The sequence below is a fragment of the Adelges cooleyi genome, unplaced genomic scaffold (genome assembly GCF_023614345.1).
Source record: "Adelges cooleyi isolate 19-005CV unplaced genomic scaffold, UGA_ACOO_1.1 ACOO_flye_CR_arks_rails_tigmint_CR_PRNA_23, whole genome shotgun sequence".
NCBI classification, from domain to species: Eukaryota; Metazoa; Arthropoda; class Insecta; order Hemiptera; family Adelgidae; genus Adelges; species Adelges cooleyi.
The window spans coordinates 10,456,741-10,480,258 of NW_026095893.1; the positions used below are offsets into that span (position 1 = coordinate 10,456,741).

Below are 23,518 nucleotides of genomic sequence, written 5' to 3' on the forward strand. Positions count from 1 at the left end.
CTTTTGAGCAAAATTTGTCGCTTTTATATTTCCAAGTTGAAGCAACTATAAATTTAGTTCGCCCAATTAAAAATTTAGTCGGGCCAACTATTTATTTAGTTATTCCCACTAGAAATGTATTGTGTACCCATATTAACCATAATTTTAGTTGGACCAACTAAGTATTTTTTCCCGTGATTAATTGCTATTATAAATAACAATAGATTATCAAAATACATAAATCATATCTAATATTAGTAGAACATATTACATATAATGTTTGAAATATAAATTGGTATAATAAATTCACTTATACGTTACCATAATTTGTAACAGTAAAATAATTATTAAGTTTTGGGATTTTTCTTTCTATCGTTATTTTTATGTTTTTCGTTTGGCGTCTGTTTGAAATCTGCGCCGTCTAATTATTTAAGTCTTTTGTACGACTAATTTTTTTTAAAAAACTCTTTACAGTTTTACTAATAAACCTATTATTTTAATACATTAATGTACGTACACATACTTTAACACTCATCAACGACACAGACTGATAGACCAAATTTGATATTGACATTAAAACGATCACATCATTAAACAATAAAATTTGATAACAATATAATGGAGTCCCCCGACCGTTATCGATGAAGAGGACATTAGATAAAAATAATCCGTTTATATGAAACTATATCCTTATCGTCAGACAGGGACACCGTGGCGATGCGGTCCGGTCATACGTATATGACATATGTTATTTACATTGTATTTTTAATATTATTAATTTTATCATGTTTGTGTAATTCAATGTTGTGGTATTAATAAACCAATGTATTTAATATAAAAATGAATAATAATTTAAAAAAAAAACATTTCTAAAAAATAGTATTATATACACAAATAATTATAAACCTTACCTACTTATTTTTAATACTTTGAATACTTTATTTTGTATTTTGCTTCAATATTGGTTCCCCAAAAAATTACCGTTTGCCAAGCACTATAAAATTTGCCGTCCCGGACACCTGTCCCCCCCCCCGTTAAAAACGGCTCTGTGTCTATGACAAGAAATCCTTTTAACCTGCTTCTGAGTATATATTACTCTTATTTAATAATAGGTATATTAATGTATTAATAATAATACATATATCATCACTACAAAAGCAGTTATAATTGTACTTATAGTTTGTATAGAATATATATATATATATATATATAAAAAAAAAATTTGGCTTTTTAAAATTTTTGGATATCAGTCAAAGCGGCGCGTTTCAAATTGCATCCCGTGGTGTTAAATGTTTGGGTTTTAAATTTCAGTCGGAGCAGATTTTCATAAGTTCTGTACAGAGCCGTTGAACCAAAAGCGGCCGCAGGTGAATATTCAGGGGGGGGGGGCATAATTTCGAGGGGTACCTAAGATTTTGTATTAAATTTGAGATATTGGATATCATTAAAAACAACTTGCAGAGAAGCTAGGGGGGGAGTTGTTTCCCCTGCCCTCTCCATGGGCGCCCTTGCGTTGAGCGCTATGATTTTTTTGGCTTTTTGCCCACTCTCACACAATTTTTTTTTTTTTTGTTAATAATCATACGCATAAATTGCATGCGAGTAAGTGAAATCTGTTTTTATAATAGTTAGGAACAAGTTTGATTGTGGCTATAAGCTACTTTAGAAGATGGCCGAGTGTCGACTGGTACCTACTGGGCAACGGAACCGCTGTACGATGAAGAGACGGAGGGACAAAAAACAAAAATAATCGATATATCGGTGGCCTCGGTGAGACGGGTACGTGCCGGGGGGGGGAATCCCAACGGCTTTGGCGAACCCCCACCGAGACGGCGGCGACGGCGTCCACCGGGTGACGTCACCGGGCCAATGCCGACGGGCCACCCGGGCGGAGCGCCGACGCGGTCGTCCAATCAGGCACCGTCGACTCCTTCCCCTAGGCGCCGGTGTCCGGGACCCGTTTCCCGACCGCCGTCGCGTCGGTCTGGTTCGGCGGCGACCGGCGTCAGTCTCTAGTCCGGTGCCGCGCGCAACGTTCGCGAAGCCTTTCTCCCAGCGTCGCTCTCGATAGTAGTGTAAATGCCCTGAACACCCGTATCAGCTGTTGTGCGCCGCGTTACCACCCGAAAGTGTTCTCGAACGTGTCAATTGCAATGCGATCAGTGTTCAGCCGCGTTGTCGGGTAAACGAGTAAAAAAAACCGCAGTGTTCGGTTATCAGTTTGCGCCGCCGCGTGTTTCGTGCGTGTTATGAACCTAACCGATAACAAGGAAAACTAGGTGAGTGATATTTTGTTATATTCGAAATTTATCGAATTACCAAAATTTGGTTAATTTCTATGATTTTTTGTGATTTTCAATTAAATTTCGACAGTAATGTCGTGTGTCTGTGGTGTGTGTATGTGTTCGTAGCGTATAGAGAGAGAGAGAGCTGGTAAAAATATTTCGCCGTCGGTCACCGGCGGTGGTCTATTTCAATAGTGAAAACCCGTGTGCACACCATCCGGCAACGTCGCACTCGGCGGCCACGACGGTTCCCCTCTATGTTTTGTACGCTGCCGCCGTACCGAGTAATATTGTTTGAGTGCGTGTGGTGCGCAGCCCATGTGAAACCCCGACATTGCAACCGCTGTCGCTTGTAACATAATGCTTCCACTGCCCCTGCGCCTCCTCCGCCGCTACTACTCTTCACACCCGGACCGACCGTCTACGGCTCACGCACGCACAGTCGTCCGTTATTATCCACACATACAGCCGCTCCGCCGTACCTAACCCACCCGGGTTTCCTTCCCCGCGCGCACGATCCACCACACCCGTCCGTCGAGCGGTACCCGTGCAATGAAAGCCAATTTATATCATAACCCCCTTTTCGTTTTTTTTCTCCCCCGTTTTCCCTATTCTTTTTTTTCTCCACCGTTATCCCCTCCGGGTTTTTTTTGCATTATATTATTATTATTGTTCGTATCCGTCCTTGTTCCCTTTTATTATCATTTTGTATTCACATCGTTACCGTTTTTTTTCTCCTAATCGCACGATACAAATAATTAAAACGGCTTTTCCTTTATACCGGTTACGTGCTCTCCCTCCCACTCCTACCTTTTTACTGTGTGTCTCTTTCGTATTATATATTATATATATTACGGTCGTGTCGTTCACTCGTTGGAGACCGGTTTCAACGTGATAACGTTTAATGTCTATTGTAAATGTGTGGGGGAGGAATACTGGAAAGTGGTGTTGTACACATTTTATTATAAAAATAATAATATGTGCTACAGTTTATATGTTCATAGTAGTATCAGTTTATTAAAATCTGATTTTATCGGGTGTTCGTGTGCAGGGAAAATGACCCTTTCCTGACGGTGTCCTCTCATTATGATGTACACTATAAGAGAGACGCGTACCATTTTCCCGGCCATATGAAGGGGAAGAGTGGAAACCGGATGTCCGCGCAGTTTGATACAGTTTTTATTGTTGTACGACAAACGAGGGGAGATAGTGGCGGCCAATGAAGAGGTGGGTAAAAAGTTTCCTCATAGCTGTTGTGCTAATGATTTACCCCGCGCATTCCACCCCATGCCGGTCGTATCAACAAAACAACATTACCATGCGGATAGAAATGATTACTTAAGTTCACAGGACAATAATTTAATACAATATATTCACCTATATAAACATCACTAGGACAGCTGATCGGGTTTTCGTTTACTCCCGATTTTAAACAAAACCGAACCGACTTCAGCTTTATATTATGATATTAAACTAGCCATATTAGTCCGGAGTGCTTACAATTCTCAATGTATAAAACCTATCCGATGTAATGTATGAGAAATTCGTTGGCTAGCACTTAATGACACGGTGTAAGGGAGGAAGGGGTTTGTGAAAACTCTTGTATATTTTATAATTTAATAAACTGCAAGCAGCCCACACGCGGGGTAGTGTAAACCGACGAGTAATCGTTAACGTTTCGAATTTTTATATCGTCTGACCGTCGCTAAATTGTTTTTTTTTACGAAGACATTGCGTCCAGCACAGCTCTGGAAGGTCTTTTATTTTTATCGCAGCTTGTCGTATCTTAATTTCGTGCAGCATGCGTGTTTATATTATATATATGTATATATATATTACCTCTACACGTAATACTAATATATTATATTCCCCTCTTCCTCCTCGCGTCCCACTACATTCTTCGGGGTCCTAAAACAACCGGTTCCCCGTGTTTGTATACTGCACATCCCACCATGCCTCGCCGCCTCTCACGCATTTAACCGAACGACCCCTCTGTACTTGTGTGTGTGTGGTTATATATATATATATATATATAACCACGATATATACAATATATAAACGCGTTGAGTTTCACATATAAATGTGTATAGACATACCCGTGTTTATAATATATACCCGACAATGTTTCCCATTCCGGAAATTATACCGGTGGGCCTATATAATGTTATATATATATTTATATAATATATAGGTAGACATGCATAAACAAAAGGCCGTTTGCAGCCCCTATTCCCCCCCCCACTCGATGTGCGCGCACATAATATATGTATGTATGGATGTGTGTGTGTGTATATACGGTATACCGCTCGGCGTGTATCGAAATGTGCGGGGAATAAAACGACGGTAGCAGCTGCAGTCCTCCTGCCATGTACAAAACTGCGGCCGGCTTGTGCCGTAGGGAAGAAAATGGCATTTGAAAATTTCATTACGCAACAATGGACGACACAAACATATGAGTTGTTGCAAAAAAAAAAAAAACTAGTTTTGCTCACACATGTCGATAGAGGACGACAGCAACCGGCCGTGCGCGAGGCAAACGGCGGGACAATAAAAATAAATATTTCGTCACACGCGCTGTGTATAAAATAATATATATTATATCTATATAATAAGAGACGAGTCCCCTTTTTTCGCACGAACCCAATACAATGGAAGATCCGTTGTAATCGAATTTTGTTTGACAAAAGTCGGCGCGGCTTTTTTCCGTAGATATATTATATGATGTATAAGTACCTATTAGATAGTCCCCCCCCACCCCGCTATAATATAACATTATAATAATATAGAGTTAGATCCGTCGGCGGCAAATAATTGACGAACTCATTGTGTCTTAGGCATTACGTTTTCGCGGAATCCTGGTGGTTTGTCTTTTTTTTTATTCGTTCAAAAATATCCTCACAATATTATGCGTTACATAATATGGCGGGTCCTGCTCCTATGATCCATTGTCGAAAATCGCCATGTACAATAACAATGGACCGTAAATCGTTAAACGTTTTTTTTTTCACAATCGATAAAAAAATAACTATAATAATAGAAAAAGGTCGCCAAAATGCTGGTCGAACGACCTACAATATAATATAATAGTATACTTGAATAGAAATATTGATAAACCGGTTTTATAATATTTCGGCCATATACTAATCAGTTGGACCGCTTTCCTGTCGTGAAAACTTAACTCTCTTTCTCTCGTTATGACTGGCCCTCTAGTACTGTCTACACCAGCGACCGGACGCCCATTCACCGTGAAAAACCTCATTCAGGCGGTCCCTTTTTAAACAATAGTGGTCAAACGACAAACTATAAGAGTTTTTTTTGTTTTGTATGCTTGCGTAATGCATGCCATTGACTCGTTTTCTTATGGTTCTACATTACTAAATTTCAAATTGTCAAGTTTGTCGTACATGATAATTTAATCCTTAAGCAGGCGCATGACTTATGGTGTAATAAAGTGTATTACATTTCTTACCTGAATCACCGTGACTAAAGGCGCCTGCTTAGAGGTTAATATATATTTATAAGATTTTAATAAAAAAAAACATTAACTTAAATTATCAACCCTTATTGAAGATGTATCGATCCCCGTACCTTCAAAGAAGGTCGTTATCTCATGAAATGTGGATAAAAGTATTATTATATATATATATATATATATATATATATATATATATATATATATATATATATATATATATATATATATGCCAGCATATTGTTTATTCCCCTAAAGTACAGCGTTTCGGCGACCCTTCAGTTCACAGTTGTATATTATATTTTCACCGACTTGCCGTTTTTGCTCGCCCTTCGGGTATGTATACATATCATATACCTGCAGCTATATAGAATGCCCACTGCATTTTCTTTCCCCCTCCTTTTTCCACTTATCCTATGAAAGTACTTGGCCACCTTTTCTACCTAACCTATAACCTCTCGGCCCGGTAAAGGACACACTGCCACACAGTACCACGACATAATAATAAATAAATAGATATTATATTTGTTATAACTTATAACATAATTATATGTTTCAGACTTTCACAATGTCTACGCCCCTTCAGTCTTGCGTGCCCAAAGGTCGGGTTAAACTCACCGACGTCAATCCTCATCTAGTATGCGTCTTATGTCACGGATACTTTGTAGACGCTACTTCGATCGTCGAATGCCTTCATTCTTGTGAGTATATAATAATAATATATTGGTATAAATATTGAATATTTATACCATTAACTATTATTACCACTGAGTCAACCCTATACCGTGTCTCGACTGACGGCTGCTAATAATAATGTACCTCCTCCCCTCCGTAGGCTGTATCAACATGCTTATACACAGAGTTAAACAAAAATTGTATGTGTGCATACAGGGTTATCATAATTCCATGTTACACCTAATTTTTTTTGATTATATACTAAAATTTTAAAAAAATTTCCTATAATACTTTTGATTTTTATAATTGAAAGTTCTTTTGCAAGTTCTAGCGTGAATCGTTGGTTTGTCCGTTATTCTTAACAAATGAAACTTAGTCATTCCTTAATCATCATTATCATATAGCCCTTGACGTTTACCTATGTGTAACCACGTTAAATTACTGACTAATTGGTGACAACCAATAACGGAACAATAATGTGTAGCGCAAAATTATCATTCAGTAATTGCCACTAATTATATATATTATACTGCACTTTAATCTGCATACACTTTAAACGTACTACGTACATAGATGCCTCGTCACTTGAAATGTTATTATGAACTACAGCTGTTATATTGGCTATACACAAGACAATTTGCATATTGTAATACATAACATACTTTTTTATACACTTATTTTGCATTACACGAAACCAAGTATCATTAAAATAAACCTCATACCTGTAGGTATGCCAATTTAGTAAGAGCGGATTAAGAGGAAGCAAGTGCGTAGATCTTAAATAAAGTTTATTTTAATTTCAATTCTTATAAATAATAATGGATAAAATTGGGAAAATTATCATGTGGTTATAACTAATGTATGTGTATAGACGGATTAGTGTGGTCGACCTCACTTGTGTCAAGTCGAATAAGTGTCATATTTGTACATGACAGAGCAGGAATACTCCTTGTTTATTATTTTTTACCTAAAGGACTGTAAAACATAAATTTTACTAATAGGTCTTTACCGATAGCACCAGTAACTGTAAAAGTGAAAACAATTAGATATTAACTGTTAAATTAGAACCTACTAAACATCACATTTTCTATTTCACTCTATTAAACTTATCTAAACCTCTGCCCCTATTTGAAATGATTCCATTGTAAGTACTTTCAGGGGAAATGAGGAATGTTAACGCCCTACATTCTTTCTGTGCATATTATATTGTATAGTAGATACATTATTGTACACTATTAAAATGGTATTATAATCAATATTAAGTGAAAATCCCAATGTAAACGATTGCTCTTTGCGTAATAATAACTAATAAGTGATAACATACCTAGTAGAAGAAACTCGGTTCTTAACACGTCTTGATAATAGTACACCGATTTTACAGGAATTACATATCGCGTTCAAATCCATTATCGGTTGGTACACACATTAATATAAGACAATTATATTTGGTTTTAGTGTCTTTGTAACTTTGTAACGAGAATATTTGGTATGCTACATAGTTAATAACATTTTCAATGTTGCGATAATTATTGTACTTTCCCGCGCTTATTTTCCATTCGACAATCGACCGTTTAAATGGCGACTGCTTGATCAAGTGCGTGCGTGCATAGTACATAACATAGCGCATTTGTCGATTGTCAACGGGTTCGTTGGAGTACACCTACCTATGTGTGGCTGAGTCGTGCGGCATGTGAACAATAATAATTATATATTATGATGATTATGAATTCGTGTGGAGTATCGTTGTAGTATAAGGGAGTGGTCCGTTGTATTTATATAACACAAATGTGCTTGCTTAGGTATAATGATAATAATAATAATAATTTAAGCAACGTCGTATCGCAGTTGTCGGCCGGCGACGATCGTGCGGTATGTTTGATCGGGCGGGCGGTTCGTATTACCCGAGTGCTGGTGACGCCGCGCCGCCGATATGCGCGCGTGTGTGTGTGTGTTTGTCAGCATGACCGGTGGTGTGCGAACGTGCGACGTTGCCGTTGTGCCGGTGTGTTTTGATCGGCAAAACGACAACGATGCACCGAGGAAAACACAACAAACACCATCTGTGTGACGTTTCATCCGCGCGCCACGCCGTCGGGTTCTCTTTCCCCCACCACGATCTGTCCTCTGCTGGCGCGGCCGTACTAACCTACGGTTCGTAAATCCGGCACAAGGACCTACGCGGCGGCTTCCGTGCTATATATTGTATATATATATATAAATATTTATGACGTATATATAAATATAAATTCTGGCACGGACTCCGATACAATATACGAGTATTAAGCGCGTGGCTACGTGTCGAGCAATGTGGGGGCGTCCTCCGCCCCTGCCAAGTTGGGCGACGGGCAGGGGCTCTCTAATTGGACGGCGTCGGGGTGATGTTAAAAATATTTCACAGCGCGGCTCGTTACAGCGTGAACGCCACTCTTAACGCATCGGAGGGAGAGGAAAACCAATCCTCTTCGGGGTTGTCATGTCGTTTGCACAAAGTATTCGACGGGACGGGACTTTTTAGTTTTCCTTTTTGGTTTTTCCTCGTGTAGACGTTACACGTGTATTTATACCGGGAGGTAGAACATTGTCTACATTAACACTTACAATAAAAACCAGAGGCGGATGTAAAGATTTTCCTCAACGAGGCAAATGATATTTTATATTATATATTTAAGAAGGTATCTCCGAAAAATTAATTTTTATCATAAACCGACGATTTTCATATTTTTACATTGAAAAAAATGTGCCGTCAGCCATCTTCTTTAATGTTGTCGTATTAGGCAACTGTCAATGTGGCCTACCCAAAAATCTGTCGCCGATAAGAACATTATATTTTGACACTAATAAAATAAATAATGATCATCGATCTTATTATGTAGCCCATAAAGGATTTTGTGGCTAAGACTAAATAAAAAAATAATTGTAATACTGTAAACTACTGGTTAATATTTTAAACATTTGTTCAAAGTAAGATAAAGTTTAAATTTCCTTCTTCACATAAAGATGTAGACAGGATGGTGGTTAAAGACGGTAGTTGTAAACAGATTGTGGTACCGAAAGCTGTACTTTTAAACGATAGGTTGCTCTTAAAAATGTTATTAATGGAGGCTGGGGTAGTCTTTTAAAACATGAACTACCGATATAGAATCCTCATTGCTGTATACACTAAAGAAAAATACTTAAGGGATGTAAATATATGAATACTTTTATTAAGCCGGGTCACAAGTTCTCCGAAACAAAAAGTTCATTCCTTTGATCCGATTTGATAATCACTATCGCCAAAAGATTAATGTCTACCCTGTGATCTTGATGTAATATAGATGGGAGGAAGAAAGATTTGTGAATATACCTACAGAGTTCTAATTTAATTTAATTTTTTTTTTCTTAAATTATAATTTAAGTAAATTTAGTTCATTAAATATACCAAATAAATCGCTTTTGTTGGAATCTTATAATATTTTATTATTGGCATTATTCTATTATACTATGCCGCAGTTTGGATGTAAAATCGATTTCCTAGAATTATTTTACAATAATATCACACGGTTGTAAACAATATTACTATATATATGTATGTATGTATACAATGAAGTACAATAGTCAATTTTAGTAACTATTAATAGTCAATTTTAGTAACTATTAATACTACTGGCTAGAAAATTCTGTTTAGCCTATTCGGATTTCATAGTCGCTACGCTATTATTACTATTATTATTGTGTATTTTTAGCATACATTCTGCTTTAATCTCAATTGTATGAATACAATTGTTTAAAACAAGGCGACACAGTATCCGATGTTCACTTGTATATTCTATATTAATAAATATATGAACACGCAATGTAATTATGTTGCCCTTTGCTTTATTTACAAAATGCCTAGGTTTTGAATAAATTATTTTTGAACTTATGTGATGTATTTTATAGCGATTAGCGGTATATAATATTATGCAGTAATAACTGTAATGTAGATAACCAGTAACTTTGTCGTCCTACTATGAGCATGATATAACAGTTAGGGTCATACGAAATGGCTTTTAGACTCAATACTATAATATTATTTGTATAATATTATCGTCTATTTAATGTTTTACGATTTTTTTTACATACCTCCCACATATACTAAACAGTAAACTATAATAGAACAATAACTATTGTACTAATAAGTCTTTTTTGTGGGAAATTATTTTACGATTGGCCATCACTAAATTTGTAGTTTACAAAAATTCTATATACGTCCGTAACTCGTGTATTTAATGCATGAAACTTAAGTTGTAACGTTATATTCTTTTTCATGTATAGTGTATGCGATAGCTTTTTAGAAACGTTGTGTATATACATGTTTGACGGTCCAGGATAAGTGTCACGCGGTAAACGACCCGTGTATTATTTTATCTTTACACAAAGTATGATAGGTTTTACCACAGATAACAGGTAAGTGGTAACCCGATATATTATGTACGAATAATACCATTTGTTCAATACATGGTCCGACTTGTGCATAAGTTGTGCACAAAGTAATAATTAGTATAACATAGTTATATAATTTTGCCATTTGGCTCAAAACCACACAATATAATGCAATGGGAGGAGAGAGTTGTAAGAAGTCTTATGGGGTACTGTCGCAATGAAAAAATACAACTAATATCAATCTTCGTTTATAAAACTACACAAATGAGCTTCCTCGACATCGACGTACGCGGTACTTGGTATTCTTCTTAAAGTATTACCAAATATGTCTATAATTCAACAACACTAAAATCATAAGGATTAGCGCGTCAAATCATCTATGCTGTCGGTGACCTGAAACGAAGTATAATATATTATATATATATATATTACAATGCTTTAAATTATTAATAATAATAGTCATAACAATCGATATAAGTTTGATTGCCGACGGAGAAGAAATCCACCGGCAACCAAACGAGTGTTATACAACCACAGCACGTTGTTAGTTTCATGCAACAAAGCAATCTCTGTCGATCCGTTCCGCCAGCACAACTCCCCGTTACTACTATTATTATCTTATGTTAAAAAATGCACCGCGTTTTTCATCTGCGAGGGATAATATTAATATTTTTCGGTCCATTTACCGTTTAAGAATGTATGCTAAATTGCTAGTGCCGCGGCGTGATAGTAGTCGGTCGGGTTCGGTTGGTTCAGAACGACGATCAAGAACATAAATATTTATATTGAACACTTTTAATAATGTTCTTTTCCGTTTTGTTTTGTTACAGTTTGCCGTAGCTGCATCGTGTTACACTTGGACAAGAAGAGTTATTGTCCGATATGCCAGGAACAGATCCAAAACAGCAAAGCCCTCAAGTAAGCTTAGAATAATTGATTTCGCTTGTGACATTTTTTCTCCCCTGTACTTCCTTCCTGTGCATCGTCCGCGCCTCAACCCTTGTATTATTTTATCTCGCCACGCCGCCTCTCTTTTAGTGCCACAATAACACTTACTGATTATACTTCCGGTTAGACGACTGGTAACAACTGGTATACCTATTGAAAAACCCAATATGATAATAAGGTCAAAAGTCTAATTAAAACTTTTTAAAATAATATAATTTCTTACGTTAGAAGAATTGGTAAATTTTAACAAAATATTTAAACTAACATTTTAAGACTAAAGATAATGAATATGGTAGACTTTTTAAAATTTAACAGTGTTCGTTAAAAAAAAAATAAGTTTAAAGTATAAATATATCTCACAATAGACAAGAATATAATAAATTGTATTTAACCAACCAAGTACATAAAAAAAATGTATTAAATCATTATTTACTATATTCGCATACCGTTCAGTGTACGTGGGTTAATATAAAAAATAAGTAATAATAATATGCAGGGAACAAAATTATAGAAATTAACGGAATTATTGATGACTGATAGGGGATGATCATGATCGGTCAAAATGTATAAATGCTACAACTTCCGAGCCCTGATGATGATGCTATTTGCGTTTAGGTGAAGAATAATTGTACTAATTTTTGTAACATTTGTCGTAAGAAAGACACAGCGTGAAATAGTTAATTTGCAAAAAAAAGTTTTCTTTATCTTTTCCTATCGTAGCACCCCTCGGCGTCGTCGGATTTGACCGCAAAAAAAAAGTGTTCGACTAATGCATTTATACATATATATATATAATATATATATAAAGTCGGGCTTAAGTCAGGCAAAAGCGGAATAAGCGCAAAAAGTATAGGGTCGGTAGGGATAAAAATGCGAGAAGAGTTTTAATGGTCGAGGGGACCTTTTCGCCTTCGTGTACGACTGTCAGGCTTCATGGCCATGTGCTTTCAGTCACGGAAACTTCGAAAGTCCATTTAAAAAATACAGAAATGTATATGTGTGTGTGTTTTTTGTCAAACGCGTGCCGTACCTATGTTAATGCTTCTCGCGGTAACGAAATTTAACGGTGTTTTGTTTTCCCATTCTCTCTCACTCTCTCTCTAAAATAAAAATCTCGTTTGCCATAAGGTCAAAGAACTTTGTATGGCTAAAGTTCTTGGCGAGATAATTATACGAGATGCGCGTGTTGATTTGTTTGCTTTACTGTTCAAACCAGCTTGCACGTGCACCACACATTATACTAATTATTGGTTTATTACATATGTTTTATAATATTAAAAATAAAAAACATTTTTAGTATTATTGTCGAAACTAAAGACGGGAAAAAATGTTAAATCTTTTAATTTATTAAAACATCTAAAAAGGATAAAACATTATTTTCAATAATAATTTTCACGTGACACATTTTTTATTAATTAAAGTCATTTTAAAATAACTAATTTTTTTTTGCTAATTATACCTACTTAAGTTTTGCTGCTGAGAATATTGGTGTTCCGTTTAACTATAAATGTTCAGAAAATATCGGGTCTTATAAATTGTTATAATAGGTAGTGTAATACTATAAAATATATTAAGGAATTGGTTTAAAATGGGCTCATTATCGTTTTTAATTGTTTTCTACAATGATAAAATAGTAATTAGTTATATGTAGATTTAGTTTTTGTATTTACATTAGTGTTGTATAGCAAAATGTCACGCTTGATTTTTGATTCTATAAGTATGAAAAAAAAACCTTCGTGAATTAAAGTAAAATGGCCGGAGTATAACTAACGGGAGCAAGTATAAAAGTATAATATACCCTCGACGCTCTGCAAACTATATGATATTATTTACTGTTTCGGAAGGACTAAAAAAAAGACCCAAGAAACTGATTTCACGGTCGTGGTACCCTCGTGCGTCCCTTTACTTACTATGTTTTCTCGCGGGAAATGTGCTCGGGGTTACGTCGTCTGTGTGTGTGTGTGTGTGTGTGTGTGTATGATGTATAGCACTTGATGCATGGCCGCCGCCGCCGGCTCATTACACGAGCAAAAACTGCTAAGCCGAGTTTTCCCTGTACCACCGACGCAACGCTCATGTCAATGCCCTCCTCTCTCTCTTCTCTCTCTCTCTCTCTCCTTATTCACTGTCTCGTTGCCGAATACCGTCTGGTTATGATAATAAATATATATATATATATATATATATATATATATCTACGTGAGTTAATAATTTTGCCACACGAATTTTCTTATTTATAACGTGTACTAGGTTCATGTGTGTAGGAGCTAATGTAATAACAAATAAGTAATACCGTGTTGCGACCCCCCGAGTGTGTGAATAAACAAACGTTCCGGCTCTTGTCTCTGTCACTGTAGAGAAAGATGATGGCGGTGTCGTACGCGGGCAATCCGTCAATTTGCTGTTCAAAAATCGAAGATGACTTGTTTTTCTCCAAATTGAGGACGTTGTAGTATTGAAAACCAATAATAACTGTTAAGCGTATCGCAGCATAATATGCGCTATCATAAAATTGAAATGTTTCTGAAAACCCAGGGAACAGGACTCCTACACTAATCCAACCCGTTAAGTTTTTAATGTCCTCATCAGAAAGGCACCGACAATATTTTGAATTGTCAAGTTGTAGTTACGGTGTACGTGCCAAACTAACGTAAATGTAAAAGTATCCCTCATAAAAATGTGTGTTGTTAGGGCGCCATTCGTTTTTCATAAAACATACTTCATTAGTTAGAGGTAATTATTAATTATACATAATGTTTAACGATAAATGACAGTAAAGGTGTTACGTCCAAATAACGGACGAGAACTCAGACCACGTTTATTCAATAAGTAAACCGGCCCGTTTTGTCAGATTTAGTGTGGAGTGAGGATGCACCCTCTTTGAATACATGTCAAATTCAGACTCTAGTGATTGTATGGAAATCTTTCACGGGATAACCTATTGTCGCGAACGATTTTTTTTTTATAATCTAACAATTGTTTGCAAAAGTATAGATATTCAAAGACTTATTTAATAAATTATTGTGTAATCCTCCGCAAAGAGTTTCTATATGACATTTAATCAAGCGTTTTCAGTAATTACTTTTTAGTTCAGTAGTATTGCAATTGGATGTAAAAATGTAGAGAATCATTAGCTGGGTTAAGATTTAATTTCGTTCATATTTACGTTAAACTTAGATTATATGGATTGTTTTCGAAATTATTCAGGGCCTATCCGATAATAGACTTCTAGGTATCAAACAGGCATTCACTAAACGTGTTACCACCTAAGCTTAACCTACAGTAATAATGCTGAAATGATCCAATTTTCATGTTTTAGCGATCTAGGGCCTTGTAGTGTGTAGTAACGATTTTCGCGTTGTACTTGAAATTTTCGGTTACAGACAACGGCAATGGGGTGTAGACTCTAAACAGTAGTGTTAACATCTATGCTTGTGTGACCCTCGTTTTTGTGGTTTACTATGCGTGCGTGCGTGCGCGCGCGATATGTGTGTGTATGCTGTATACATATCCGCGTTGTTATATTGAATGGGAACCTCGCTTCTTCTTCCGTACCGAGACCCGTCATGCGAAAACGATCTGGGTCATTTTGTACAGTATAATATCATTTTTTATTATTGTGAGCTGAGAGAAATGAGGGCAAAGACACATATATATATCTATGTATTTTATTTGCGTTTAGGTTAAACGGCAAAATACGTTTTTTTTTTTTAAAAAAAAAACGGTATACACGGTATTTTTCTCTAATAGAAGTGCAGAGCGCCTCACGCTGTTTTTTTCGACAAAATATATCTATATAATTTGTATGTATAATGGTCACCACAACGTCAGACACCCTGTAAAATCTTAAAACTATATACACATTAGAAAAAAACATTCGGGACACGGTTATGTTTTTAAGCGTACATTAAATATACTGATACTAAATACGGGATCAAATTAACATAACACATTGGCGTCCGTGCCGTTTTCATAAAACAAAATTATCCAGCCACATAAATACTATAATTAAATGGTTATTTGTTTTTCAGGCCCGACAAAGCCCTGCAGGACATCGTGTACAAACTGGTACCCGGGTTGTTCCATTCAGAAATGAAACGCAGACAGGAATTCTACCAAAAACATCCGCATAGGGGTAAGTGATAATCGCGCGTTAAGTCTGCACTGCCTGCAATATTCGTATTTTATCGCCGTTATTAATTCTTTGGTCCCGGGTAGAAAGGGCTTAAGTCAATTTTGCCAATTGAACCAAAACAATTAGCAAATATCAAGCTTTAAATCTACGGGAAAAAAAAGTTTGTGAAAAATTGACTTAGGCCCTTTCTACCTGGGACCAAGGAATTATTGTTACAAATAGATCCAACGATTGCAATATTGTTAGCCTTCGTTATTAACCTAATATTTTTATCATCTTTGACGGTACTTAACATACAGGTTAAACATATACTTTATTGTTCTCTTTAGATATGCACCTACACCCGGAATATCGGGGCGTGACCGTCGACCGGATCGTGTACACAGCCGATGAGACAATCAGTTTATCGCTGGAATACTACGACAAGTGAGTACCTATATAGTGTATCAGTATTATATCTTCGCAACAAGTATAATGAACAGTAACTGGGACAGGTTAACGATTGACGTGGTTAAGAAAGGAATCGTCGTCGAGGAAAATATGAACGACCGTCGTTTTACAGTGCAAAAATCAAATCATTTTTGTATAAATCTGTGCTGTGGACTGCGATCCTTGTTAACATAAATTTCTACCCTTTGCGAACTTTTGAGGAGATTAAACTCTGATAATGTATATTCATACCTAGTTGGGCGTTTTTCTTTTCATGCAGACCTTTGAGATTTCTTCATAACAAAATATATAACAACTACAAGAAGCGGTTTCTATTGAAATGATCGCAGCCGGTGCTTACGTTGGGACGTTAACATTTTCCGTCTCCCCCTCGCCGCATTTACCATCCGTGGTGCGGAAGCTACAGGTTTCCTACGCCGTCTGCACCATCGTTGTTGTATACTTGGGACTCCCAAATGCACTCGGCTTGCCGCATTCGCATGGGGTTCTATACATATCGATCAGGGGAAAAAGAGACCCTGCGGCGCGGCGGCGGCAATCCAGTCACCTTGGTAACCGCGCGGCCCGGAAAACGGTACAGAGTAGTATTTCGGATCTATAACGCGTCCAGAGATCGACCCCAGAGTATACAGAGTTGTACCTACTTGTCACTAATCGCCAAAACATCTGTACCTAATGATATAAGCTGAACGGGCTTTTTATACCGATTGTCAACCACAGATGAACACATCATGCGAACACGGACTAAGCAGCGGTGATTGCTGTTATCATCTGGATTAAACATGTACCTCGGTGGCTATAAAGACGCATTTTAAACGGATTTCTCCCTTTTTAAATTTCTCCGATTATCGTCATTTATTTAACCCTTTATTACTTTTGAGTTATTATTCTGGAGAAATGTATTGTATTGCTAGTTGGTCGAGTCATGTTTATAGCAAAACGCTAAAATACACAAATCATGAGAATTTACCAAAATTAACAAAACAGCTAATCTACACTTGATTAGGGATTTTTGTTTTTTGTTTCGGAGGGGTTGTTGGTTCTATAGATATATCGATTAGTATATTTGGTCAAACTACTATTAGTAGACAGAATATTATATATTAATTGTATTGAGAAATATTGGAGGGCATATAATTCCCCCCTCTCTACTCTTGCAAATAACGGAATCTTCGAAAATAGTTACTGCGAGGAGAAAGGGCAGTTTAACTGGATGTACTTACTGCTTCAGCGTCAAATGTTTTTAGGCCCTATTTTGTACAATTATTATGCTACACTATCAGACGCATACAGTATGCAATGCCACGGAAGCCGAGTATGTGTTTAATAAGCGCCGCGGTCGTGTTAAGTAGGACGCCGTCATGCGAACAAATTTGAAAGTAATCGAACGAGAGATTTCACTTTACACGCGCACAACGTTATAATATTACTATTACTGTCTCCCTTGCCCTCTAATAATGGCGCTCTCGACGGGAAACGTCTTATGATTGACGGCCGGCGGCTAAACGCACCTTTTTCCACCCTTTTTTTTTACCCAGCTCTTGTGCTACGTTCCACGATTAAATGCTGTACAATTCATACACATTATATTATATTATCGTATACAACCCTTATCCCGCGATGCACATTCGCTCGACATTTTCCGCCTTTATATTATGATTATGCATTGCGTACATACTTTACATACAGTTGGGTGCTGTTCGAACCCCTTCGTAGATAATATAATATAATCTATACGGTGAATACAACATATAATTAGAGATATCGACGGCGCGCAGTAGTACAAAACATGTTTTTTGACGTATGGAATTTCATAACTCGATTGTCGTTCGAGCCACTTGAGTTTTTCAAACCTCCCGCTACAATCGAATATATACCTAGATCATAAGCCTCGTGCGTTAGGCGCATGCTAATAAATATCACACATGTGTATATGCTGCTACTTCTCTTCTTTATAATATATTATAATATTGTATTAAGTCAGTCTGTCTCCTCTGCTCTTTTGTAGTAGCACGCGATACACATGCACACATGCACTGAGGTAATATAGTCGTGTGCAGCAGCTGTTGCTTACCACCATTGCTAACGCTACCACATCCACCCTAAATTTAAAAAAAATATAACTTAAATATATGTTACACGCCTTTTTTTCTTTTATATGAATAACGGTATTGTAAAAAAAAAAAACTTGAGATTAAAATGTAACGAAGAAGTATAGATAGGTGATTTTTTTTTAGAATTATTTTTATTATTGTTATAAATTGCATGTATATGAGAGTATGAGAATATGCAATTAAAATACAAATAATTGTGTAAATAACACTGCTTAGAATATTGTCATTTCATATTAGAATAGCTGTTTATTGCTCCCTTTAATCAATCCTGAACGCGTGTACATGTACGCACGGTTGTTAAATATCTTGTTTGAAATCAAAAAATTTTGGAATTTTTACCTATTGGCTATTACTAACCATAATTAATTTTTTGTTACAGAGAATGCGAACAAGAAATGTGGAAAAACGTTACGGACGACAAGGGTTTCCAATATATGGTGAGGGTAAGTTAACGTGAAATTAACTATTAGATATTAACTACTATATTATATTTATATAATACTGATATACCTAGTCATTCGATGAAATTTAAATATAATTTGCTTATTGGGCGGATTTTAGTAAAAACTAAAACCATTCAAGTATGTGCTATTATTTTATATAGTTCATCATAACGTATAGAACCGCTTATTAAATAATTGACATATTGACTTAATTATTGACGTAATCGACTATACCCTTCTGTCCCGTGTTATTATACATTTATGCTCTTTATGTAAATGTAGTTTTCATGTGGTAAAACTTGTATTTTTGCAGACCGAAAAACAACAAAGGTGTGTGGTCAGAAAACGGTATTTGAGGTGTCCCGCGGCCGTCAGGATGTCGCATTTGAAAAAGTTCATCCGAATGAAATACAACCTAAAACCTTCGGACTTGGTAAGTGTTTTTGTATGTATTTAAAACTTAATTGGCAAATCCTGTGTGTGGAGTACCACGGCTTCAAATGGTTTTAATCTATATTAGTCCTATGGGTGGCTTCACATATCTCTATTATGTATGGTTTGACCTCATTTTTTGTCGGGAAGTATTCTTTTGGACACACGATTAACCATTTAGGTTAATCTATTGTTTATTACGGTATAAACATAGTCAATTTCAAAAATCCGCAGATTGTAATATTGTTCTTGTTAGATAAATATTAAAAATGATAAATAAAAAGGGTAAAAAACGTGACCTCCCTTCCTCCATCCGCTTGTATTATTATCTTGCACGACGACCTTACGGTGTACATGGATTTTTTTTTTACACAATCGCCGGAAGTTAATTTACCTCGACATAACAACGCGTCGCCCGGCTCTCTCACCGCATTACGGCAAATGACTTCGACGATAGAAACGCCTGACAAATAATATCTACAATAAATGCGTTAGAAGGGAAAATTATTCTTATACATGGCTTAGCGAAACAAATTTCTCGGATACCAATTACTATCACTGCAGTTCAAAGTACTTTTTGGACTATAGGTAATAATCGTGTTCGTATTTAAATTTATTCAATAGCTCATCAGTATTCAGAACCTTACCAAGCGGTACAGAGGCCAGTGTTTATCGTTTATATTGTATGTGTAATTTTTGTGTTATATTTGTATCCCGTTTAATAGTATAGCTACAGCCCCTAATTTATTAATTGTTATAATCTTTCTTTTTAAAAATAGTCTTAACACGGGTTCCAGTTTGCGCAGACAATTAAGAATAACGATTTATCTAGGTTCCGTTAGACGAGGTTGTTAATGACTGAGCATTATTGTGGACGATAGCTAAGGAAATTAGATCTTAAATCTATGGTTGCAATCTCATTCCATAAAAATGTGTCAAAGACATTACGTTAAAATGAACTGTCGCTACACCGAGAATAGCTTTTAAACAACACTTTTTTCATACACTATAATAATATAGCCGGCCCACGGTGTTTCGTTCTTTCGGTCTGGTTAAAGCGTTTATTGCCGTTCGATTTCGGGGCTAACGATGAGTAAATAAAATTCCTCGCCGCTTTGTGTGTTACATAAATTATGTTGACCACTACGATGGACAGGTCTTACGTGGTAGCGTTTAAGTGTCGATACATGTGATCAATGTGTGATTTTTGTATGTTTCAGGTGGAACTGCTGTATAGGCGGGAGAGTCTTCCCGAAGAGTATTCGCTGATGGACATAGCGTACATTTACACGTGGAACCGTAACGAGCCCATGCGGTTCTTTTACAAGATCAACGCTCAGATGACGGTGCCGGTGTTTCCGGTGGCCAACAAGGAACGGACGACGACGGAAGTGATCGCACGCGAGTCTGCCGCGCCATCGGAGACGACCGTCACCATTGCCGACAACGCTTCAGCGGCCATGGCCAAAGCCCAGCCGTTATCACTCAAGGTGGCCACGACGGTCGAGTCAAAAGACGGCGATGACGACAAAAACAAAAAGTCTGTGCCGAGTCTGCTCGAGTTACCGTTAGCCGGCAACGAGACCGAGGCCAAAGGCTTACCGCCATTGCCCCCTGTGGTACCGCTCGGCTCGCCGATATCGCCCGAGGGCACGTCCAGGAAGGAGAACGTGTCGGATAACGTGCGCAATAGCTGCGCCAACGAAGTCAAACAGTGTGCTTTTCCCGTCGTCCAAGCGGCCAACGGGACCGTGGTCGCGGAAAAGGACGAAAAGAAGCCGGCTGACCCGTCGGACGTACCTATGAAAAAACTGGAAAAATTAGTCGACCAACAACAGCAGCAGCAGCACCATCAGACCGCTATTCCCGTGCCCGTGGTCCCTCTAGCGGCCACTCCAAAGCGAACGACCGGTGGCGAATCCAAGCTCAACCTGTCCATATCCAAGTTGATCATGAAAAATCGGAACGCCGCCGGTGCGACGAACAACGCGACCGTACCAAAATTCGTGCCGACCCCTCAGCAGATGCAGCAAATCGGCATGCACACGTCCATACCGAACATCCAACATCCGTCGACTCAGCCTCCGTCGTCTCAACCCAACGCTTACGTCCGCCCCGGATTCCCGGGCATGCACGCGTTTAAGAGATCCGCGGCCGACACTCCTCCGGCTCCGGTCCGCAGTCAAGCGCCTTCCAACCGGCCACCGTTCATTCCGGTGCGTAAGTCGTACGAATGGAATAAGGCGAGAAACACCGTGAAACTCGGATCGCACGTCGACAAAGACATCCACGGTGGTAGGCAATCCGAAAAACTTTTGGCTCCGAAAAAGTCACCTCTACCCGTGGTCGTGGAGAAGCCGGCCGCTAAAAACTCTACGGAAGAACTGAACGCCGCTCAGAGTTTGCTCAGAGTCGGCCAGGACATCAGGTTGCAACCTTCGCCCAAATCGTCCCCCGCGATGGACAGCATTCACGACCGGTTTAACTGCGAGTCGTCACTGCAAATCACCAAAGTCAGCGATCCCGGCGAAACTACCCATCAACCGTGTGCGGCGGCAGATTCGGGCGCCGAAAAACCGACCGGTCCTCCTAGCCTGCAGATCATGAGAGTGCCGCAACAGACGGCCGTAGACAACAAAGCCTGTCCGCCAAAACTGCCAGAGTCCACCGTTAATGGCACTCCTCAGACAGCTGCCCCCAGCAAGCCGGCCAATAAGAAACCGGTACCGAGTTTATACAGCATGCAGACGGCTAAGCGCAAAGACGACGTCGGCTTGAATATGACGCCGCCGGAAAACGGTAAGCGGATGGAAAGGCGAGTGGATACCGAAAACGGCGTGCTTAGCGTTTCGCTGTTGACCGAGACGACCAAGCAAGACATGGACGCTAAACGGCGCGAAGTCGTCCAACCGGACGTGTCCATCAAGCTGATGACGTTCCCGACGACGGAATCTTCGAATGCTGTTAAGAAGACGCCGGAAATCGTCAAAAAGGCACCGGAACTGAACCCGATCAAGAGAAAGCACCCGGCGACGACGGGCGACTGCGCGCCGGAACGAGGCGTCCGCAAAGCCACGCCGCCGTCCCGACCCAAAGACGACGTGCCTCAACTGATCGAGATCAACTCCTCGCCGTACGCCAAACTGTTGCCGGCGGTCAAAAAACCGGCGACTGGCATTAAAGTGTTGGACCTGTCTAAATCGCCGCCTAACGGTCTCGTCAAACGCGTCAGTCCCCCAAAGGCCGCGCCCGTTAAACGTCTCAGCCCCGAGAACGGTCTAAAAAGGCTCAGTCCCGAGGCCGGTGGCGGTTCGCCCGGGAAAAAGAAGAATGTCGGCGCCGTCTTGCCTGCGCCGCCGCCTCCGGTGTCCATAACGCCTAGCACCGCGGCAGCCATCAACTCCAACTTGCTGTTTGCGGCTCAAAGACAAGCAGCTGCGTTCCTATTGAAACAACATTTCGACTCGCTCAACAACGGTTTGTTGAACAGAGGTAAGAACGGAACGGCTGCGGCCGCCCCCGTCGAGTGGCCACGGGCCATGTTCAATCCAGCGCTGTTCGCCCGGCCGCCCCCTACCAACCTCAACAACTGAGAAACAAACCTCGTCTTAAGTTATTATTATATATTACCTTTTCTTGTATGAAAAACGATAATTCGGTTGACTAATTTTTGGTTTTTATTTGTTATATATCGGTTTTATTATTATTTTGTTAACGAGAACTCGAAACTCACTTTTGTATAAAAAAAGACAATTTGGCTGTAGTTATCAATCACCACGAATTGAATCTAGTATGTAAATTACTGACTTATTAACGCATTATAAATAGTAAATATAATTACAGGAAAATATACGTATATATAATATATATTTATTTACATATTGTAATATAAATAAGCTCACCGTTGTAAAATAAAAGCATACAAAATATTGATTCTTTTTGTAATCGAAACAATTGATAGAATTTAATTAGAATAAAAAACGTATTTTAATATAACAATATGTTAGTTGTTTTTTTTTTTTAATAGTTGCTGCGAGCCGGCTAATGGATTTATTACGTTTCTCCAACGCTTTTCCGTCTTCCGATTACGCGTATTTTGACCTCGTCGTGGGTTATCACAAAATAGTACTAAAATGTACTTTTCCTCTTTGTAGGTATACAATAATATATAAACTTGTGTAAAA

General features: G+C 38.2%; 1 protein-coding gene across 3 annotated transcripts; it reads left to right on the forward strand.

Annotated features, from left to right (window-relative positions):
- Positions 1–1,988: 1,988 nt before the first annotated feature.
- On the forward strand, positions 1,989–23,262 carry LOC126835761 (uncharacterized). 3 transcript variants are annotated; one of them, XM_050568558.1, is made up of 8 exons: positions 1,989–2,258; positions 6,296–6,437; positions 11,643–11,730; positions 15,792–15,895; positions 16,225–16,321; positions 18,839–18,896; positions 19,216–19,335; positions 20,555–23,262. In XM_050568558.1, exons 2-8 carry the CDS (start codon positions 6,305–6,307, stop codon positions 22,925–22,927), a joined length of 2,973 nt encoding a protein of 990 aa, XP_050424515.1. In that variant the 5' UTR covers positions 1,989–2,258; positions 6,296–6,304; the 3' UTR covers positions 22,928–23,262. The 3 variants fall into 3 exon arrangements, with proteins under 3 accessions (XP_050424515.1, XP_050424513.1, XP_050424514.1); XM_050568556.1 differs by having other exon boundaries at positions 18,839–18,902; positions 20,555–23,261; XM_050568557.1 differs by lacking the exon at positions 1,989–2,258 and adding an exon at positions 3,202–3,491 and having other exon boundaries at positions 18,839–18,902; positions 20,555–23,261.
- Positions 23,263–23,518: the final 256 nt, after the last annotated feature.

Coding starts and splice junctions, on each gene's coding strand:
- LOC126835761 (XM_050568556.1), top strand. CDS start 6,305: ATGTCTACGCCCCTTCAGTCTTGCGTGCCCAAAGGTCGGGTTAAACTC. Junction 15,896..16,224: donor CCAAAAACATCCGCATAGGG/GTAAGTGATAAT, acceptor TGTTCTCTTTAG/ATATGCACCTACACCCGGAA. Junction 18,903..19,215: donor GTTTCCAATATATGGTGAGG/GTAAGTTAACGT, acceptor GTATTTTTGCAG/ACCGAAAAACAACAAAGGTG.